The sequence below is a fragment of the Pogoniulus pusillus genome, chromosome 5, assembly GCF_015220805.1.
Source record: "Pogoniulus pusillus isolate bPogPus1 chromosome 5, bPogPus1.pri, whole genome shotgun sequence".
Classification (NCBI taxonomy): Eukaryota; Metazoa; Chordata; class Aves; order Piciformes; family Lybiidae; genus Pogoniulus; species Pogoniulus pusillus.
In genome coordinates, this window is record NC_087268.1 from 48,114,033 (window position 1) to 48,135,759 (window position 21,727).

The following is a 21,727-nucleotide window of genomic DNA, read 5'->3' on the forward strand; positions in this document are numbered from 1 at the left end:
AAGTAGTGATGAATCTATCAATATTTCTGCCTCTGGACCCCTTTTGTCTGTTCTGGAAGTGTACTGTCAGTTTCAGACACACCTCCGAGACTGAGGGAGAGCTGCTCTCTCCCCAGCCCTTTCTAGGACAACCTGGAAATAGAAGAAATACTGTTGAGCAAAGGCATTTCTTAGCGTGCACTGCTTGGATTGTTAATGGATGTATGGGTTATGGGGTTGCAAAAAGAGCATATTCTTCTTAGCTAGATCTTTTCCTTGTGTTTGTTCCAAGTTCATTATGAGAAGGAAAGGCTCTGCTCCCTCCACTCCCTCATTTAGTTTCTGTTCCTACTGAGGAGATACTGGCTGTGAATTAGAAGGCAGGAAAGTTTCTCAACAGTTCCAGTGGTCTCCAGGTTTGAAAAACAGAAAGGAGCGTTCGCAAGGCATGAGCTCTCCTCTGGCTGCCCATCTGCGACGTCTCGCACTGGAGTGGAAGAGGCAGAAAAATTATTGCTCCTACCCTGCTTTCCTCCCCCAGGCTTCCACAGCTGTCATTCATGTTAAAACTGGTGCACTTGCTCCCACAGAGAATCGTGGTGTGAGAAAACCGATGTTTTATCACAGAAGGCTTTACTACTACTTTTAACTTATCTGTTACTTCAGCAATGCTTGAATGCACTATCAATTGGATAGAGAAATAAACAGATAAAACCAGTGTTCAACTGCATTACCGATCACATACCTCTGAAGGTTTTCTAAGTATCAGCAGTTGAAACATTTGAGGTGATATTGCTACAAGTGCAGTTAGCTGGGGTCTCATTCTTAAGTCCAAGATTTGAACTGTGCGTGAGGGTAACTTTACTGAAAGTCCTATGGGTGGCAGCCTATGGTCTGGGTCCCTAGAGGGTGGCAGACAACCATGTTCTGGAATATTACTGTCAGATTTGAGCAGATTTTAGCAGCACCATTTTTATGGCTACACTCTTACTTTCTAAATTCCTATCCCCAGTTTTCAAGATTGCCAACTCTACTTGTCCTTAATTGGCTTCTTTGCATAATCTGTGCACATGTTTCTTAGCTCTTCTTCTATTTCTGCTTCCTTTGGGTATTTTGACAAGCGTATGTTTGTTTTTTTTTGTTTTCCCCTCCCATTAGGAAAAATGGCTTTGAATGACAGAATAAACTTTGCCATTTCTTTCTGGAAATGATTCTGTTGCCTTTTGCTGTTGTCCCCGAGCAGGCCACTTCAAAATGTTGGCTGTTGGTTGTTTTGACCACAATAGCTGTATAATGTCTGATGACTGCGTAGTCATCCCAAGACCCAGACCGGTGCTTCTGGCATGATTATTCTCAGACACTGACTCTAACAGGGCAAAACCACCGAGTTTTATGTCTTGGCAGGAGGTATGAGACTAGCTGTCACTTCAGACCTGACACCGTTACAAAACGTATGCAAAATGGCAGCTTGCCTGGAAAGGGAGATGAAATCTGGTTTATTCCTAAGCCGCTTACACAGGTGCAGCAGTACCACCCAGAGGCCACTGCTGTGCTGGGCACTGCATACACAATAGTTCTTTTCCAGAGGATCTTGGAGATTGGAAAGGCAAAGAAGATACTGAGACTTAGAAGGGATCATTACATGAAGATATTTCCAGTAGTCTCAGACAACCCCCCTATCTTCCTCACCATCCCACTCCAGCCAAATCTGAGTGCAGATGATCCCTCTAACGTTGGTATAAAGAAGCACAGCATTAACAGAGACAAACAGAGAATCACCCAGGCTACACGGAATTGTGAATCAGATCGCTTGGACAGGATGGAAACATTCTTTGCTCCCAGGACTGTCTCTGTGTTTTGTATCGAGCAGTCATTCCTGGAGAGTCAACAGGCACACAGCAAACGTGCAGGCAGTGTGCAGCTGTTCTGTGGGGCATAAGGATTCACCCCACGGAGGTCAGGGAAGGCAGCAAAAACGTGAAGGGGAACAGCCTGTTCATTCCACACACTAGCCTGTTCCACACACTGGCCTGTTCCCCTGGGTCAGGCAATTTGGTTAAAGCGTAGCTACATTTGAAGAAGAAACTGAATGTGACCCTCCCATTTTCTGGGCCAGTGATCTACTCAAAGAGGACACCACCACTACCACGATTTTGTTAAGGTGGTAGTTAAAAGAAGATTTTTCAGGAGGTGTGTGCCAAACATGTTTTGAGAATATCTGCAGATTCATCTCTCTGACATGCAAAGAGTGTTTCTAAGTCTCAGTTTTACAGATACAGAAAATTAGAGCCAAGTTGCTCATGGCATCCAGAGCACAAAATTGGACAGTAGATCTTTGAAATCAGAGAAGGAAAGAGCTCATGACAGACTTCAGTGATTCTGCATCCACTCAGCAGCTAAACGGAGCTAATTCTGTCAACATTTTCAGATTCAGAACATCAAAGCCACCTAAATAGTTAGTGTCTTTGTCCTGTCTCTGCTGGTATGCTGCTGTGAAGAAAAACGAGGTGCTCTGTGGACAGAGAAGGAAGCAGTCTCTCCCTTGTAGTTTGATCTCAACTTGAACTGGAAGCTAAAACCACCTCCTGGTGTAATGGAGTAGGTATAGTAAGCAATATGCAAGTATGATCAGAAAACAAAACCAAACAGGAAAGTGGATACTTTTCATTCTAAGCAACAGGACTCTGTCAACATATCCAGGGAGGGTAGCACATGAGAGTTCTGACCTTTGTATACGTTCTGAGTAACTAAACATAACACATGAAATTATCCCAGCACGACCTGTTTCTCCATACCAAGGGGTGAGGAAAAGAGCTGACTTCCTGAGTGAAAGTGAAGCCCCTCTGATGCTGGCCAGCTCTTTACTAGCCTGGTTCACCAGGTAAAGGAGAGCACGTCTTGCCCAACTCACGGAGGTGTTCATTTCAAGAGGGAGAGGTCACAGGTGTTTGTCACCTTGTGCCAAGCACTGCTAGGGAGAGTGTGCTTAGGCTAAGTGTACTGTGAGAACCCAGAGAAGGCTTTAATAAAGAAAAGGTGTTCTGAGACATTTCTTGTCCTTCTAAATATCAGTAGATTTAAAGCCATCTTCATATTAACTGCATCAGTGTGTATTACGTGCAATATTTCACTCTTTTCCTCTCATTTTCTGATCCTTCCCTATGTAGAGCTATGCCCCAGCTTTGTAAAATAAAGTATCCATTACACTCTGAAAATATGGGCCTGATGAATCACTGCCCCCCCATAATTTAGTTCATCATCTTTCAATACAGCTTTTCAGTCTGATTTAATGCTTTATTGGAGATAACACGGTCATTAAAGCATCTGCCAGCAAACCCTTCATTTGGATTGTTTCAGAGAAGCACTAGTCAGAGACAAATAGAACACCACATGCTAATGATATGCAAAGAGGACAAAAACAATTAAGTTTTGATACATTGGTATTGAGATGTTAATATGATTTTTTTAATGAGTACTGCCATGCCTGCTTTTATATGGTAACTATCAAGCGCCACAAACCCGGTGTTTCTTTTCAGCAAACTTAACAACATGTGATAAAAAATAACAAAAAAACACAGGGCAAAATTAGGACTGTTCAGCAAGGATGAGTTAATGAGCACAGAATTATTATTTATTGTGTCTTATTTGCTACTTCTTTGTCAGTGAGCGTTTAAGGAGCAGATATCTGGATGCGGAATTTGCTCCTGGAGTCTAGTGGAGTGAAATTAAATCTCTCATCATCTTGAACACTAGGAAGCCCTGGATTCTAATGTACAGGCTCACATGAGCAGCTAGCATCTTTGGTGGCAGCTGAGCCTAAAGAAGAATTGTTGGCCTCTGAACAGAATGAAATTTGTAACCCAAATATCAAAATTTTGCTGCTAATTTTCTCCATCTGCTGTTCAAGTGTCATTTTTTTTCCTGGTGAAGAAAGGGTAGCAATAAATTAAAGCTATTGCCATTGATTCATAAGACATTTGCATAAAATTAAGAAAACAAATTTATCTACTGTTTCTTGACTCCTTTGTGTATCAGTCTGAACATCTGTTAAGCCAGAGCAGACAGACTACATAATTATTCAGCTGCAGGTCTAAAGGTTTAAATTACACACACATCCATACCTGCTCTAGCCACTACCTGAATGTACAGACAGGGAGAGAAAGTTTGACTGGGACAGCCTTCAGCAGTCTAATATTAGCCTATGGCTTTGATGCTTTTCACCTTTCTAAGCTCTTGCTCAGGACCAGCAGCCTCCAAGCACTCTAATTCGGACCTGGTCCTGTACAAGAAGTCCTTTTAAGAAGAGATGTAAGGGAGAAAAATCATTTCTGAATAACCACAATCTAAGTCATCTCATGGCAGAAACCTGTAGTCAGCATCTTTCTCTATGCAGTAAACTACTGAACTATTTATTATTTCAGGCAAACAAGGCACAATGTGTTAGGAGAAAGCATGAACTCTTCTTTCCATTTTTATACTTCAGTACACACTGTCCAAAAGTGAAAATAAAAATCATCATAGTCTCGAAGGAAAGAGTTTATCTGGTCTAATGTAAGTGTCTAGAAACCTGAACTCTTCACTCCAGTTCCTCTGCAGAGCATTGGAAAGCAAGATGTACATGGTGGAAGAGAGGTTTGCAGTCTAGCCAACTGAGTCACTTCCTAAAAATGTCTACTTGGCTATAGAACTATATAGACAGAATGGATCAAGTAGCTTAGAAGTAATGTCTATGCTGTAGATATTTAAATTTAGGCAAGACGAATCCAGCCAAGGTGCTGAGATAATCAGATTAATGAAGTAGGAAAGACAAACACAACACAGTGCTGTGCAAAGTTAGTATTTCATCGCATTTTTCCAACTATGAAGCGTGTACTTCTTTAAGAAAATGGTAACACAGAAGTTACCAGAATTATGAACATGGAGTGGGATACTTCTAATTAAAACTCTCTAGTAAGTTTTGTCTAGAATCCCTCCACAGAAATAGCAATGCATTTTCCAAAGAGGACTCGTTCCATCCTATTGTTATCATTTAATTTACCTGGGAAGAATCTTACTCTGGAGATGTCTCTCCTCAAAGGTACAGAGTGAATTCACCTCACTTTCTAAGGAAAGAGGAGTTTAAATTGAATAGCTGACTTTGAAAGGACTGATCTGTGATGAGATTAGTCACATTCATGCTAAACAAAGATAACAATTCTTGATACCTACAGGGATGTGTTTTCAGTAAAGAGAATACAGCCCCTTCACAAATAGGTGCAACTGTGTCCTGATGGTCAGAAGATGTCAATAAATGATCATCAGTTTTCCATGCATTTAACAGTTTCACAAATCTGATGAGTATACTGAACAGTAGCTTGTTTTGCTTCCTGGCATGTGTGTGAAGAGGCACCTAAACCCTCAAGAACTTAATGCCTTTGGGAACCACGCAGTAGGCCTGCATTTAAAGCATTTGTTTCTAGCAATAACACTTAATCATTTTCATAAGAGTTTGAATTAACAGGACAATGCACTTAGCTAAACACTAGTGGAACTTCTTTATCATGCTCTCTGTATGTCAGAACTAGTAGATCCATTTTTCTGAAAGAGAGAAAAGATTAGTCAGAAATAGCCATTAAGTTGTTACTTTCTAGTTACCGCACCAAGAAAACTTTAGATAAACTTCTGGGTTTAGTTGTGTTTGTTTGTTTTCAGAGGAGTCTTGACAGCCTCCTCTTGTCATTTGCTGAACAAGATATGTCAATTTACAATGCTTTATACAGAGACCCTTGCTATGTCTTCTACAGTTTTTTAACTGTCACAATGCCTTATTAATTTTATCATCTGACTGAACTGCAAAAGTCACTCCTCCCAGCAAATTTTGTAGTGACATAACACAAAACAAATTAGTATCATTTTACTGACCATGATCTTATCTGAGAAGTACGCAGGTAAGACCCAGCTTATCAAAACCTTTCATCTCTACTTCCTTTTCTCTTTGTTTGCTGTAAAGGTACTGATTTATTAGTAACTGTTGTGAATGGAGAAGATTTAAAATCTAGCAAGCTCTAGACAAACCAATGAAACAAAAGCTTTATTCTTTGCTGCCTTGCACATTTGGATACTCGCTGTGCTCCTCACAACAGTAAGAATGGTATTCACAGTGTATTTTAATTTTCATTTAATAGATTTTGTGTCTTCTCTTTATTGGTCACAATGATTGGCTTAGGTGAAAGTACCTCAGAGCCCTGGGTTATTAATTTCAGTAGGGCAACATGATTCTCATGTGGCCTTGCAGTTTATTTTTTCATGCAAGATGCCCTTGTCTTAATGCAGGTGTCTTTCCTGACTGCACAAGTAGGACTCTACAGGTTACAATGAGACTTTAAGAGATCTCCCTCATAGGTATTGAGCAATTATTTTGTCTAAAGACATCCCAAACCACCCAGTCTTAGTGAATGAAAGACTTTGAAAAGGTTTAGGTGCACAGAAATGAGCAAAAGCAACAGCTGTGTTGTAATACGTTCAAGTTAATCGAGTGAGGTTCTGTACACTGATCACTTCAATGTATCTTGCATCTTACCTTTAACTTTAGAATAGCAGGGCTCACAGTGCACAGTTTGTCTGTAGATCCAAATGCTATCTCCTGCTTTCAGATCCTCCAGTGGCCTTTTACATACTTCACACTTCACCATACAAGTAAAAGTAACAAGAAAAATGGAAATTAATATACATACCCAAGATGATGTGTTTTAAGAAGTAACTTCATACCAGACTGGGGGTTACAAGTACTGCACTATCATCAAATCTGAACTCTGAGCAGCTTTGATGAGCAGTGAATTAGACATCTGCATGCCTCTAAAATAAGGGATACCTAACTCTCAACACTTTCCCGAGGTTCTTGTTACACTTGCCAACTCCTTCCTCCCCTCAGACATTTCCAAATACTCTTTTCTGTGTCTTATCTTAGACATTTATTCTAAAATAAGCCAAGGCTCTCTGCTGAGATTCTTTACTTTCTTCATTGAGTAAAGGAAGCATGATCAAACTTCATGATCCAATTCTGGGTAGGTCTTAAAGAATCTAAAGTGACTTATTCCAGAATATTTTATGACAGTTTATCTTAACCTGTCTCCCATTACAGAATCTGGAGGCTACTTTCACAGAAAGCTAAATTTTAAGATAGAGAAGCCTGGCCCATATTTCACATGTGAAAATACACAGATACAGGCAAAGGCTGGCTTCCTGGAGATCACAAGGAAAGCCTGCAGTGGATCAAGAAGCAAAGTATTCCAATCTGTAAATCCAAATCTTTATGCTCAGGTGAGATTCTTTCTTTTTCAATCTAATAAAAGATTAGCAAACTCTGTGGTGTCTTGGGGTCGGCTTATTTTTGTTTGCTGTTGTTGCTGCAGGTCATTTTGGAGCTGTTTGTTTGTTTGGTGTTTGTTTAAATATCTTGTATTATCTTTACAATCCTCCAACAAGTGAAAAGCAGCATGACTTTTACAGTGCAATTCGATAACCACTGCCAGACACCTCAGGCTAGAAGCTCTTCCATAATTTCTGTAACACTCTGCTATTCAGATAGATTGGAAATCTTTATTAAAATCAGAAATTAACAGTCTTACCCAGAACATCTCTTTGCAGCTAAATTAATAATAAAATTGTGAGATGCCAACACCAGAGACTTAAATGGAACATAAATTACTAGATCCAGAGTAGAGACAATATGCAGATGCCTTATGTTACACATGCTCAGTAGGGCTGGCATGAAATTGCAGCTGAGCACTCAGTATTGCTTAGAATAACTTGTTGGAGAAGTAGAGTCAGAGAAGCACAGAAGCAATTTCCCATCTCTTTTCTATATAAGCTGTTAGTACTGAGTTACTAGTAAACCAGACTGCTTTCTTCACTGGTTTTATGTTTCTTTGTATAAACCAGCAAAAAGAAGCTTCCAAAGCTTCGATAACTAAGGCTACCTAGCATTTTTATGCAGAGGAAAAGAAAACCCTAAGATTTGGATTATTTACTCACTGAACTTTTGGCATGTATCTTTACAAGGAAATAAGGACCTTACACTGCTGTCAGCTACATGCACATCTCTAATGCATATAAGGTGTTTGTAAGGAGCTAAATGAATATTAATGACAAGAAACTGCACTACTTAGCTACATACACAACTGCAAGCATGAAGCACAGACCTACGTTAGTTGTTTAATTTTCTGCAAGTGCTTTCATAAATCACAGTATCACAGTATGTGGAGCTACACAAAGCTTCTGCTGAATTTTGCTGGTCAGACAAGTTCCCACTTGGGAACAGAATATGATCTAGAAAAGAAGAGAAAGTACTTCTCCAAAGCTAACATGTGATGCTGCAGCATATGTATCATAAGGCAATTGCATGTTGTCTGGATCCTGGATCTAATCATGTTAACCAACATCCTAACCAGAAAAAGCCCATTCCTCCTCACGTGGGCTTGTCTATCTAAAAAGAATGGAAACATACCATACCTTGTATGTACTTCCAACAGCAGCATTGAGGAAGCATTACATGGTGATTTCCATGGGGGGAAAAGCCTTTAAAAAGAAGCCTTTCTTGTGGCCACAAAGCTCAGAAAGTCCAGATGAGATGACTTTCATACAGGTTAAGTACAAACCTGCTGCTGTATTCGGCTTTGGGATACTTTTTGTGCAGTAACTGAGTAAAAGAGCTGCTATCAGAAGCAGAAGTGAAAGCTGTGCAAGACTGGGGAGAAAGATGAACTCTGCTAATGCAGAGATTTTGCCGAGTATTGTTGGCCAGAACAAGCTGTGTGGATAGGCAAGCAGAATTAAGACAAATGAAGCAGAAAGAAAACAGACTACAGGACTGAGCACTGGTAGGTGTACCCTGAGAAAAGTTCAAGAGCAAATTTTAGGCTGAGGCTTTGGAACAACAAGCATGTGTTTTGTGCTTCAATTCTTAGCAGAAACAGAGGGGGAAATCACATAACCTTCAGCCGGGCAAAGATACAAGCTTTCAACGCTATTTAATCCTGCAGCAGAAACCATGCATAAGAAAAACATTTTAACAAAATCTTTCACACCAGTTGCAAAAATTGTTTCACTTCTGTGGCTTAAATACTTCTCTACTAATGCCTTTCGGGGTGGCTTCTGCACAGCCTGTGGTTTTAAATGTCACTTTGTCAAGAATGCAAACTCAAAACCAAATAACATAGTACAATATGAAGGAAATGTAAGCAGCATATAATTCACTATATCATACTGGAAGTCTATAGAACTGAAGGCTTATCAATCTGCAGGACATCCAGGATACATTCCACTGCATCCTTTATCCTTGTGGTTGCAAAAGAGGAGAGCCAGGGGGAAGGAGAGTAGAGAAAGAGGGAGGGAGATGGAAAGAAAGAGGGAGAAATTATGCAAGGATAAGTGAGACTAGTATTTCATATGTTAAACTTCTCCTTCAGTGTGCAAGCAGTCCTGTTCTCCCATCTGGAGAAAGTCTGAGGCCTAAATATGCTCTTACTATATGTGTAGTTTAATGCAAGTATTACATTCAAATGATATTTCTTAGTGGCAGGTGAAATCTTTTTACCTTGAAGCAAGTTGAATGACAGCAAATCTGCAAGGCATCTAAGATCATTTTGGCATCTATGCCCAAGGGCTTCCTGCAGTATGTACATATATCTTTTCCAATTATGCTCCTGTGTGTAGAACATAACATCAGCTGTCAGGAAAAGAGGCACCATTGAAATCTCAAGGAGGAAATTGCTGAGCTTAGTGCACGACATGGGAAAGACATTTGTACGCTATAAAATGGCCATCCCTGGGAACATGTCATGTGTATGTTCCCTTCATTCTAGCCCACAGGTACAATGTACATGCTCTGGGGTGGCAAACTGTGGAGCACAACTGTCAAGCAGCAAGGCTACCTCGATAGAAAGCATGGTCTCCTGTTCTCCTCTGGATTATTTCAGACAGTAACAAGACCCTTAATCTGCTCAGTGTCTGGCAGTATGTGTACTAAATGGGTAAGGAGTGGGAGGTAATCACTTCAATGTTTTAATCACAAAAGTAAATTGGGAGTTGAATTTAAACTGCCATTATTGGATCACTGTGATATAGAATTCTCCTCTATACTGCTGAAGTGCCTGAAAACATTTCTGAGTTCTTCAGAAATGAAAATCATACTTGCATGGCAGCTATGTGAGCACGTGTGTAGAACTGCCTGCCTGATATTTGTAACAGGAACATTTCTTTCAACGTTCACAGGATGGCAGGGGTTGGAAGGGACCCAAAGAGATCATCCAGTCCATCCCCCCTGCCAGAGCAAGACCATACAGTCTAGCTCAGGTCACACAGGAACACATCCAGACAGGCCTTGAAACTCTCCAAAGAAGGAGACTCCACAGCCTCTCTGGGGAGCCTGTTCCAGTGCCTATTCCAGTGTGAGCCTTACAGTCAAGAAGTTCCCCCTTGTGTTGAGATGGAACCTTCTGTGCTGCAGCTTCCATCCATTGCTCCTTGTCCTACCTCAGGGAGCAGTAAGCAGAGCCTGTCCCCCCATCCTGACCCCCAGCCCTCAGATATTTATAAACATTTATTAACTCCCCTCTCAGGTCCTCAGCCTCTCCTCATCAGGCAGTGCTCCAGTCTCCTCATCATCCTCATAGCCCTAGATCACCAGTTCCAACCCCCTGCCATAGGCAGAGACACCTCCCACTAGATCAGGTCACTCAAAATCCTCAGCTCTTTTTGCAGTTTTATGTGACATGAGTCTGTGCTTTCTCTAGATGCAGCTGTTTTACAAAATCAATTGGTCTTGCTCCTTTCCACTTAATGATCAATGACTGTACTGATACATAGTCGTTCCTAGAGCTCCCTGTGCTTACACTGGAAAGGATGCAAGGTTTTCTGATTAGGTACTTCCAAGTAATGAAACTGTCCAGATTACTTGAACTGAAAATAGTGAGTGTACTTTTATTCTCGCTTTTCTTCCCATGAATATTACTGATGGAACAAATCTCAGATTTGAGAGCACCTTAACTGCTGTGCAAACACAGTTCTTGGCAGCGTTCGAACAGTCGAGTGAACCTGTTCCTTCACATCCGTACGTGAAGTTGGTCACTACAGACACTATTCTCACAGAGGAAGGACACTCTGCAGGACAGGCAGCTGCCCGAGGTAGAAACCTACACAACCACAGGCAGCTCTGTCACTTAAGGCGCTGGCTATTGGTTCTAGACACGTTTTCAGATGTCAGCTGTGACAAGACTAACATAACAGTAAGCTGCTGAAGTGTGCTCATTATTTGATGGCAAGATCCCACTAAAAGAAATCTCATACGAAAAGCTGTGTGATGAACTTAATGGTGACATCCACAGTTGTCTTTTGTCTGAACACTTATGCAACATGTTTGTGTCCTTTGACACTCTGCAGTGTTGTCAATGTGTACTCACCGATCAGAAGTAGAGTAAACAGTTTTGATAGTATTTCCAGTTACATTTTCTTCATAGGCACCACAGGATGATTTGCTGTGAAGCAGTGAGTGCAGAGCAATCACCAAACAGTACTATGTAAAGGTGTCAATACACTGATGATAATATGCAAATTACTTAGTGATGAGCTCTTGTTCTGTACTTTCACAACCATTGAGAAAACTATATCGAATAAAGAAGCATAAATTAGATGTACAATGTCCTTAGGCTACTGCTGAATGATTCCTCAGCATTTCAAAATCAAATCCACAAGCCTATGGAGCGAAATCAACATGACAATATTGGATTTGCCTCTGCTGATATCCCAGGCCAAACGATACATGTCAGGGAATGCATTTTTGCTTTTTCTCCCTTTCTTTCATTTCCTCAAAGAGCTTTCAAACAGCCAAACAAAATTACAGCACGTCCCCAGAAGTAAAGTGAGGGTCTTTATGATACAGGCTGTTCAGTGTGTCATTTGTTTTCACTAAGGTAACCATACTGTTCCTTCTATCAGAGCAGAAAGGAACAGACTGAATTTAACTATCAAGGAAATTAAATCTTCCTTCTTTAACAGTCCTAGTTCTACCTGCCTAACTGTCAGTTCTGTTTGTATGGAAAGGATGAGTATGTATGAGACAGCCAAAGAGCTCATCTCGTCATACATGTTTTGTGCATTTCTGCACTGCTCAGGCCACACCTTGAATGCTGGGTCCAGTTCTGGGCTCCCAAATTCAAGAGAGGTGCTGAGATACTGGAACATGTCCAGAGAAGGGCACCAAGTCTGGGGAGGGGCCTGGAGCACAGCCCTGTGAGGAGAGGCTGAGGGAGCTGGGGGGGTGCAGCCTGCAGAAGAGGAGGCTCAGGGCAGACCTCATTGCTGTCTGCAGCTCCCTGCAGGGAGGCTGTAGCCAGGTGGGGTTGGGCTCTGCTGCCAGGCAAGCAGCAACAGAACAAGGGGACACAGTCCCAAGCTGTGCCAGGGGAGGTCTAGGCTGGATGTTAGGAGGAAGTTGTTGGCAGAGAGAGTGATTGGCATTGGAATGGGCTGCCCAGGGAGGTGGTGGAGTGGCCGTGGCTGGAGGTGTTGAAGCCAAGCCTGGCTGGGGCACTTAGTGCCATGGTCTGGTTGATTGGCCAGGGCTGGGTGCTAGGTTGGGCTGGATGAGCTTGGAGGTCTCTTCCAGCCTGCTTGATTCTATGATTCTAATTGTCCTATTCCTCCAAAAATCCATAAGCTGTGTGGTAATTATTACATGTTTCTTTATCTGTCAAAGCTGGGTTTGCTCACAGCAGAGAAAGTATCTCCTCTAATGACACCCTGAACTCATTTACGTTTCAGGCAAGATGCAAGAAAGCTTATTCAGCAGGAGAGCAAACGGAAGCAAAGTGATTGCCTTTTGAAAGAGTTTTTCTGGCTATTTTGGCCCCACCCAAGCTAGGCATTTGCACAATACACACCACAAGAGTGGAGCATATTGGTGATGCAAATGCCTGAAGTTTCTTGATGAAGTGGAAAGTGGGTTAGCAATATCACCTCTCTATTCCTCTGTAGTATGGGCCTGTCTGTTCTTCTTTTTGGTGTTAAGCTGCAACTGCTGTACAACTGTATGGCACCTTACATACAGGACTATGTCTTTTAACAACGCTATCTATATTAACACTTAATTAATTCACTCGGGTGGGTGGGTTGGTACTGAAGAGAGGTTTTCCTAATCCAAAAAGCTCTTCAATTCAATATTATATTGTATTTTTTGGTCATAGCTCTTGAAAATACATTTTGACTCTAATGAAAAATACATTATTTCATTTACTTTCATTTACTTCCATTTCCTGTTAACAACAGATCTGATGTTTAATTAGTTCCACTAAATATCCCTGCATTCCATTTTTCATGGAGATCTGCCTTGTAGAGACAGGATGCATCTAGAGCCAGAGTAGTGCAAAAGAAATAGTTTTAAAAATAGTTTGTACCCCATCAGAAAGAGAGAAACCCAGCAATTTGGATAGGAAATGAGGTGTGAGTTAAGATTCCTTCCCATAAAGTTCTAGACACTTAACAAGGAGCTTGAGTGAAGAGTGTGCTCTTCTCGTTATAGCCTCAGAAAGAAACCAGCTCCCTGAAAGCACGGTGTAGCTAATGTGCAGGAGATGCCTCTTCTCTGTTATTGCTTATATAGGAATTCTGGCTTAGCTGCTTTCCGAGATTTCACGCCTCAGCTGCGTCTCTAAAGCTACACGAGGTACGTCTGGAGCTCCCCGCCCTGCGCACTGGAGCTGTGTGGCCTTTGTGGGCTTCTGTGTGGGATGCCGGAAGCAGAATTCAGAAGGGGACTGGGCATAGTTCCAGAGACTGCTGTGAGGTTTCTAAACATCCCTGAAATGTCAGGCATAAAGATGATTTCTCTTTATATTTTGCAGGGGATAGCGCTTCAGACATTATAGTTCTCGATTCATTGTCCACAGTACCTGCTCTTTCTTTCACTGGCACTGGAGTACCTTGTTTCAGGGAGATTATTTGGAGTCCTTGGAGGATTTTCATATGCTTGCTCAGTTATTCTAAAACCAGAAAGCAGGCAACAAGAAAACAAACACTTTTAAGACATCATTTCAGTTATGCAGCTTTCAGTTACAGTCAGAGACATCAGACTAGAAGCATGGGATATAAACTGTAAGTAAAGCAGTAAGACATTTTATTCTTTTACTTGCTGCTGTCACATTGCTGCTTGTGGAAAAAAAGGGAATCTCTGACCTACAATTCTAAGTCCTCTAGTTTATGGTGGAGAATATTTTCATATCAGTAACTTCATCTAACTTTAACTGAACTCCAGTTTTCTCAGAGTTCCCACTGAGGTTTTCAACTGCACACTAGCATCCAGTGGTTGATAGGATTCTGCTTCTTAGTGCCAATATTCCATAATGTTTTGTTCTTGATTTTACTGTACTTTAACTCTAGGATTTCCTTTTTGGGGTACAGTACATCTTTTATTCACAATGAGTGGCTAAATGGATATGTAGACTCATTTCCAAAAGCAGGATTATGATCAAAGCAAAAGACACCACCCCTCCTGCAACTGTCCCTGCCACAAACACGATGTGCAGCCACACATAAACAAAAACCTGGTCAGACCAACTGTAGGGCTTAAGGTGTATGTGCCAATAACGTTTTCCATGACTCTACTGAGCAGCTCAGCCAAAAGCTGCTCCTGTTTTTTTCTGCCAAAGGTTATATTCTGAATAAACTTGATGGTTATAAGTCTTAACTCTGGATGTTTGGGCAGCAGTTTGAATTATTTCAGTGAGCTTGCTGAGGTCTGGAGCTCTGCTAAATGAGCTTTATTCAGTGATCACTGCTGTTTTATATGCATTGCATGCTGCATGAAGCAGCACCCTCTATTGTGCTTGACTCATCATCTGGCAGGCCCCTGTTCAGAACTGAAAGAGAAACTCATTCACCATAGATATTTAGTATATGCTCCTATGGTTAGACTGTCAAGTGGGACTGCTAGGATACAACAGTCTATCTTAAACATGAGCAAAACTGCTTATGTTTGTAGGTAGCTGTGTTTTCCCTCTGCAGATAGCTGGGTTCTTCCTCTTCAGTTTAGATACACAACTAAGTGGAAGACCCAAAGAGATACCGTCAGAATGGTACCTGGGAACATAATACTAAATTCAATTTAAGTGACCAAAATGGATCTTGGATTTTGCAAATAGTGAAAGCAAAACTTTTAAACTACAAATGCATTTAGATATATCCCTCTCAGAGGCTGACAGCTAAGTTCCCAAAACACCTAGATAAGTACAAAAATATTCGTAACGCTCTTATCCGCAGGCATTTTCATTTCCTACAGAAGACAGCAAGTCTGAGTCACAGCTTACTCTCGAAACACATGCAGCTATATTTTTGTGTTTGCTTAACCAGCAGTATTGTAAATTAATGCACCTACCTCCTTAGTCAAGTGAGGCCAACTGCACTTGCTTTTGTTAGGAATTCACCTTTTATGATACCACACTAAGCAACTACAACTCACGACAAATCAACTCCAACTTTTAGAGAGAGCAATTAATTGAGTCTTACTGTTTTTTACTTTGGTCATCAGCAGACTTTACTTCAGAGTGGACACCAAGGCCATCATCTCTGTGAAAGTGAGAAAGACCTCAGAATTAACCTGATTTGTTCATTCAACTTAAAAAATATTAAAAGGGTTAAAATATTTACGTTGAAGAAGACAAAAATTAAATGCATTTCACTAGGAGGATTCCTGACTATGCTAAGAATGTGCCACAATTGTTTCACATGCTAAGTGTTTAGTTAGTTATGAAGTGTTGTCAGTTCAATCTTCAGTGCTTTTTCAGCTACTCTCCAGTGTGACACGAGAAAAGAATGATGAACTAAGTAGGATAATTCATACTGGAATTCAAGGACCTTGGGAGGTTTCTAGTTTGACCACCTGCTCAAAGCAAGGACAGGTCTGAAACCAGAGCACACCACTCAGGAGTTTTTCTAGCTGGGTCTTCAAAACCTCCAAAGACAGAGATGACAGCCTCTCCAGACAACCTGCTCTGCTGCTGTACGTTCCTCCTTATACCCGGTCTGAATCTCCCATTTCAGTTCGTGACTGCTAGGTCACATCATGTTGTCATGCAGCAGGCGAAGCGTCTGCCTGCGTCTCTAAACTGAATATGGCTGTGCCACCTGAACTTGAGGACATAATTTCAGTAGAGAAATCAGCATCATGAGCTGTGAAAGTGGCCAGGCTGCCAAAGGGTCTTATACGCTCTGCAGCTGCAATCCAGTCCAGATTCAACAACTGTTGTTATCTCAGGTTGTATACACTCTCTAGGACCCTATGACCGCATTTATACTAGTAACTCCTAAATCACTGGCTGTGAGAAAGCTGGTTTCCATACATTAAGATATATCCTCTACTTAATATTTTATTACAAGTTTACATTACATTTATATTAAATAGCTTGTGATTAAAAACTACTATATCATCAGCTGAATAATTGTTTAAGGTTTAAAACAGGTCAACTGGTTCTCATTTAAAAATGAGTCATGACGCTAAGGAAAAAAGCGGATTTAAAACACTTACTTATGATTCCCCTTTATTGTATTTAAAGGGCAATTTTTAGTTCGATGGAGCATTTCACACTAAAGAACTCTGATGTCATGCACTGTCTTCTTAGAGCTCCAGTAAGATAAAGTCAAGTACTACCTGTGTTTCTTCCACCCTGCATTATTTACATTTATTAGGCTGTGTTTAATAAGGAATTAAAAAAAAACACAAAAAAACAACAAATAAAATTCTATGGTTTAAAGAAAAAAAAATTTACTTCCCTAATTAGTTTTGCACAACAGAACTTAGCAACACTAATATCAAATCAACCAGCAAATTTTATACATATACAAGAAAAAGATTGTGACAGCCTTGCCCCTTATTTTTCTGGCCAGCAGTATTTAATTCAGTAAAATCCTCAAGGTCCTTTCCTCTGAAAAAAAGCAAACACATCCAACTGTTAAAATAGTCTCCTTACCTGGGAAGAGGTAAGGGCTAGGAAAAGAAATGAATATATTTATGCACATACTTAAAATGAAAAAGGTGAATTGTTTGTGCTCAAAATTTGCAAACACCCATGCTACTGACCATAAGAAGATATACTTGTTCTACTGTAAAAAGATGACCACTTGTCAACAACAGCTATGTGGTGCTACTGTTCAGAACATCATTACTGAAGTTATCTGCAGAATTGTGATGTTAGGTGTGATACATATTACACAGCTCTTTACTAGCACAGTATCCTGGCAGTTCCTCTGTCTCTACATGCTGAAGGGCACTTTACAGACCACAAGAAACTTGGCCTGAAACACACTGAACTGATGTGGTGTTCAACAATCTAAGTCCAAGCTGTTCTTTATGGATCACTACCCTTGCTAAATCAAATGCTTTGTTATACCCTGTTGATGCAACATTCACCATCCCTGAGTTCTACAACATTTTGTTTCATGCTCCTTCTCTAAATGTATTGCAATATGTCTTTGGTAGTTTTACAGAGGAAGCACATGAGGCATGCATGGCAAGCTTGCCATAGATATTACGTGTTCAGCTGATAGTGCACCTGCCAGTTAATTCATCCCTACGTTGGCATTTATCGTTCTACATAAGGAATGCTGTTTATTAATCTATCAGCATTTTACAGATGGGCAACTTCACCTTTTCTGACATTCTCATAGTTACAGACTACTCACTGCCTTAGAAAAGTAGGCCCTGAGAGGCTCTGAAGACTTACTCCTTGTCACTTGTGAAAGAACTTGGATTCACTTGGATGACACGATCAAGATCTTGGCTCCTTTGGAGACAGAACAATGACAATTAGTACAGCCAGCTGTCGATTAGTCACACTAAATGCTCACCTAAAAAATGAGTTATAATTGGCACATTCTTTATGAAAGGCAAAATTTAATTCATGAAAATTTCAAGGCAAGCCTTGTTTTAGTAATTCAAAGCTATCCATAGACACAGCCATATGCCTCTCCTATGCACATAAGCACAACTCTTCCTGGAATAAGAGGACCAAATTATGTTTTGGAAAAAAACCAAGCTATATCTAATACTGATGTCAAGAGGGATAATTCCTGCTGAACATGCATCGTGGACAGCCTCAGAGAGTGCCTGATCTCTGCCATGCTATGATGTAACTAAAATCTTTGCCATATAGTACCATCAGCCAAGAATTCCTAACATGTGCATAAACAATTTCTCATCTGAAAGCAAGTTTGGGCTAAATCAGTCCAAAAGTCCACCAGTCTATTAGGTAGGCCATCTGGACCTGCTCCTTCCCAGTTTAACTCTCCCTTCTCACAAGAAATTGCATGTTGAAACCAAGGAACACCGAGAACTTGTTATATTCACTGATACTTCTGTAAAAGAGATGAGATGTGATTTAATATTACTATGTGATGCAGGGAAAAAAAGTCCTCCTTGAATTAGATTTTGTTAATTAATGCTACTTTTTCTAACATTAACATTAAATATCTAAATATATTAAAAACACATCTAAACATATATGTATTAATGTAACTTGAGTATTAAAAATGCAGGGAGGGCCTAGAGCCATTTAGTTACAATTCCCTGCCAGTCATGAATCAATCTACACATTGTACACTTTTGCAAGCTCTCTTTATATTATTGGAGACTTCCCACCCTTCAGAGTTCCCCTCCATAGGCTGGAGTCTTCAGGTTGTGCAAAAATAATCTTTCCTTTATCAAATGGATGGCAAATTGCCTTCAGAGTACTCCGAGGCAGCAGCTCCAAAAAGGATGAGGCCCAATAAGCCCTTAGGGAGTTCCTTTGCTAATTCATGTTTTTGCAGGTTCTGTTAAGGAAAACACTCCTGCTGTGCACAGGCTGACTCGAATAAAATGCACATGACTGCTCTGCTCTCCTGCGCCCTCCGTTCCTTTTTACGTTCTGCCAGAGATGTGAAATATGCAGCTCAAGTCTTTCATAAAGCCTACGGGAACTTTACAAGAGACAGCATCAGAGAATCGCAGAATTGCCGAGGCTGGAACACACCCCTGAGACCATCGAGTCCAGCCTATGACCTAACACCACCACTCTGACCAGATCACATCACCAAATGCCGCGTCCAATCCCTCCTTAAACACCTCCAGAGACGGCGACTCCACCGTCCCCCTGGACAGTCCATGCCAGGGTCTAATCACCCTTGCCGTGAGGAAGTGCTTCCCGGCGCAGCTTCAGGCCATGCCCTCTCGCCTTGTCGCAAGTTGGCTGGGACAGGAGGCTGACCCCCGCCTTCCTGCCACTTCCATTCAGGTAGCTGTCGTGTGTGACGAAGTCCCGGCCGAGTCTCCTCAAGGGCACACGGGTCAGCCTCAGTACCGCGTATTCACCGCAAAGGCAGGCAGCAGCGCTGGGGCCCCGGTGCCTCCCGGCTCAAAGCACGGCACTGCGCACGGCTGCTTCAGCAGGCTGTCCCTAGCCCTGCTGCGCGCTTCTGCTGGCTCTCACAGCGTGGAGCAACGGAGAGGCTGCTAGCGTAGCAGAGCTGTGCCCTGCGGGTCGGCGAGCTCCCGTGGCTGATTTTCAGAGGAACAGAAGCATTTGGATAACCAAATTCCAGAATGCTTTTATGAGTCTTAGTTCAGTAAAACGGCGATGTCTGACATTATTACCTAGGGCACACACATCCCATGTTGCTTTCACTTTGGTGCCATTCTCAGTTAATACTTTGCAATAATTCCTGGGGAGTTTGCTCTCAGAATCAGGTAAATTCATTGAAGACACCTAGCTACCTAAATAATCAAACACACCACAAGGCCGCCCAGGGACTAGAACTTCTTTTGTGTTAGTCTTTGTAACACATGTTAAAAGATCTTAGTGGGTTTGTATCAAATCTTACATCGTTGGTTTACTGCTACAGGAATTGGCTGTAGACCACTGGGAAGTTGTATCACCTGTGTACTTGGTGACATTTTCCTGTAAGCAGGGAAGGAAGAGACTCCCTCAAGATCCACAGGAAAGATTCTGACACTGAAATAATGATAATTTGAAGATTTCTCTTGCATTTTAACAGCCTTCCCAGGTGACTTCAGATTTTCTCCACCTTAAATTGCTCCATTCACTTTGCATAGCTTCCAAACAAACAAAACCCAAAATCAAAACAACAAAAGAGAAGAAAAAAAGAAAAAGAGGAGGTATCTAAAATAGATAGCCTTGACCTACAGCCTAGGTCAGTGCTTTGAGTATTCCAGTGCAGTGGCTGTCTTACAGGGAAGATTCTGCTTTCTCTCCAAAGGGCCAGTAACAAAAGTAATGGAAGTCCAGGCTGCCTGTGCAGTCCTTGTCAGCTAGCAGCCTGGTTTATAGAATGCCAGCACTGAAGAGTCCCAGTGAATGAACAGAAACAGTGGCAGCTGAAGACTGCAGCCCAAAAATACATGCTGCTGACCTGCTCAGCTAGGTGTTATGGTTCCCCATGGAACAAAACTTCTGTAAACCATAACCTTGAGATATTATTGCACTGGTAACACTTCTCAAGCTTTCACCCTCTTGAAACATCTGCTTGATGTGATGAAGCAGGTAATCAGGTCTGACGTCTCCCAAGTTCTTTGCCTGGAGGTGTCTGGCTAGAGCATAGGAGAGGTCATAAGACACACAGCTTCAAGCTACTGGCTGAAGCATAGCTCATATAGTTCATAAAGCCGAAGTTTTGAGAGCTGGTATTTATAACAGTAAAAAATGTAAAGCAGGGCAAGCTGCAGGAAACCGTGGATAAGTCAGAGGGTATCTGATTAGGTCCAGGGTATACTTCTGCTGATTTTTCCTAATCTCTCATAAGCAAAGCTGTATTTACTTTAGCAATAGCTCTAATTTCTCATTAGCAAAGCTGTATTTACTTCAGCAATGGCACACAGTGGGCACTATCGTTGATAGCACTGCATAACTCAGTCTCACACTGAAAACTAGAGTGGATGTGTAATACAGGGTCTCAGCCAGAATCTCAGTTTAGGTTTTGTTTAAGAGGTTTTGGCATGCTAAAAATCACCAATGCTATTTATACCTTTTATATTACTTCTAAAAGAGATGTCAAGTATTAAAGTGGGGAAGAGACTAATCTATATAGACAAACATTAAAGAAGCTCTTTTAATATCATAATACTGGATGCAGTGAAAGGCTGTTGTGGAGAAGACTTTCAGTTGCATACCTGCCATTTGAAAAAAAGGGTCCAATTGCAATTTCCAAGACTGCCTGAGCTGAATTCATACTTCTCAGATTTGGCAACAGTGCTTAAAAATATGCATGGTGATGGAAAACAGCAGCATACAACTTCTACACAAAGCAGTTTAGACCTACATGGGGAAATACCTTTCAAATATGGCAGGTGGCTTTAATAGATGCTGACATTCTTCACAGGTCATTCCAAAGCACAGTGTTTCCAGGGACAGCCATTACATCACTGTGCACATTCTGCCTAGGGTGAGTGTTTTTCAAAGTGGATGAGAATGAGATTGGTCAGGCAGGCTTCCAGGAGAAGAATGTATGGCTTGCTTATAAATTCGAGATTAAATACTTTAATACAGGCACAAGATGTGACTGGAATTTCTTAGAAGCCCCAAACTCAGGACAAGAAGTATATATTTTGAAAAGCTGCATAAAAAATACTTGGGACAGAGGATTTTGTATCACATTTGGTACAAAAGGATTCATTATTAAAGAAAGTTATTACGAAATTAAGATATTAACACATAGATTAGGACCCAAG

General features: G+C 41.2%; 1 protein-coding gene across 1 annotated transcript in view; it reads right to left on the reverse strand.

Moving 5' to 3' along the window:
• Nucleotides 1-3,422: 3,422 nt before the first annotated feature.
• Nucleotides 3,423-21,727, reverse strand: part of SCEL (sciellin) — a 52,704-nt gene continuing 34,399 nt past the window's right edge. The window contains exons 11-18 of the mRNA XM_064143927.1: nt 17,730-17,789; nt 16,875-16,931; nt 15,517-15,576; nt 13,905-13,994; nt 11,418-11,492; nt 9,554-9,662; nt 6,539-6,641; nt 3,423-5,556 (exon numbers count right to left, since the gene is read on the reverse strand). Coding sequence (XP_063999997.1) covers nt 5,540-5,556; nt 6,539-6,641; nt 9,554-9,662; nt 11,418-11,492; nt 13,905-13,994; nt 15,517-15,576; nt 16,875-16,931; nt 17,730-17,789 — 571 coding nt within the window. The 3' untranslated portion in view covers nt 3,423-5,539. The remainder of the gene's footprint in view (nt 5,557-6,538; nt 6,642-9,553; nt 9,663-11,417; nt 11,493-13,904; nt 13,995-15,516; nt 15,577-16,874; nt 16,932-17,729; nt 17,790-21,727) is intronic.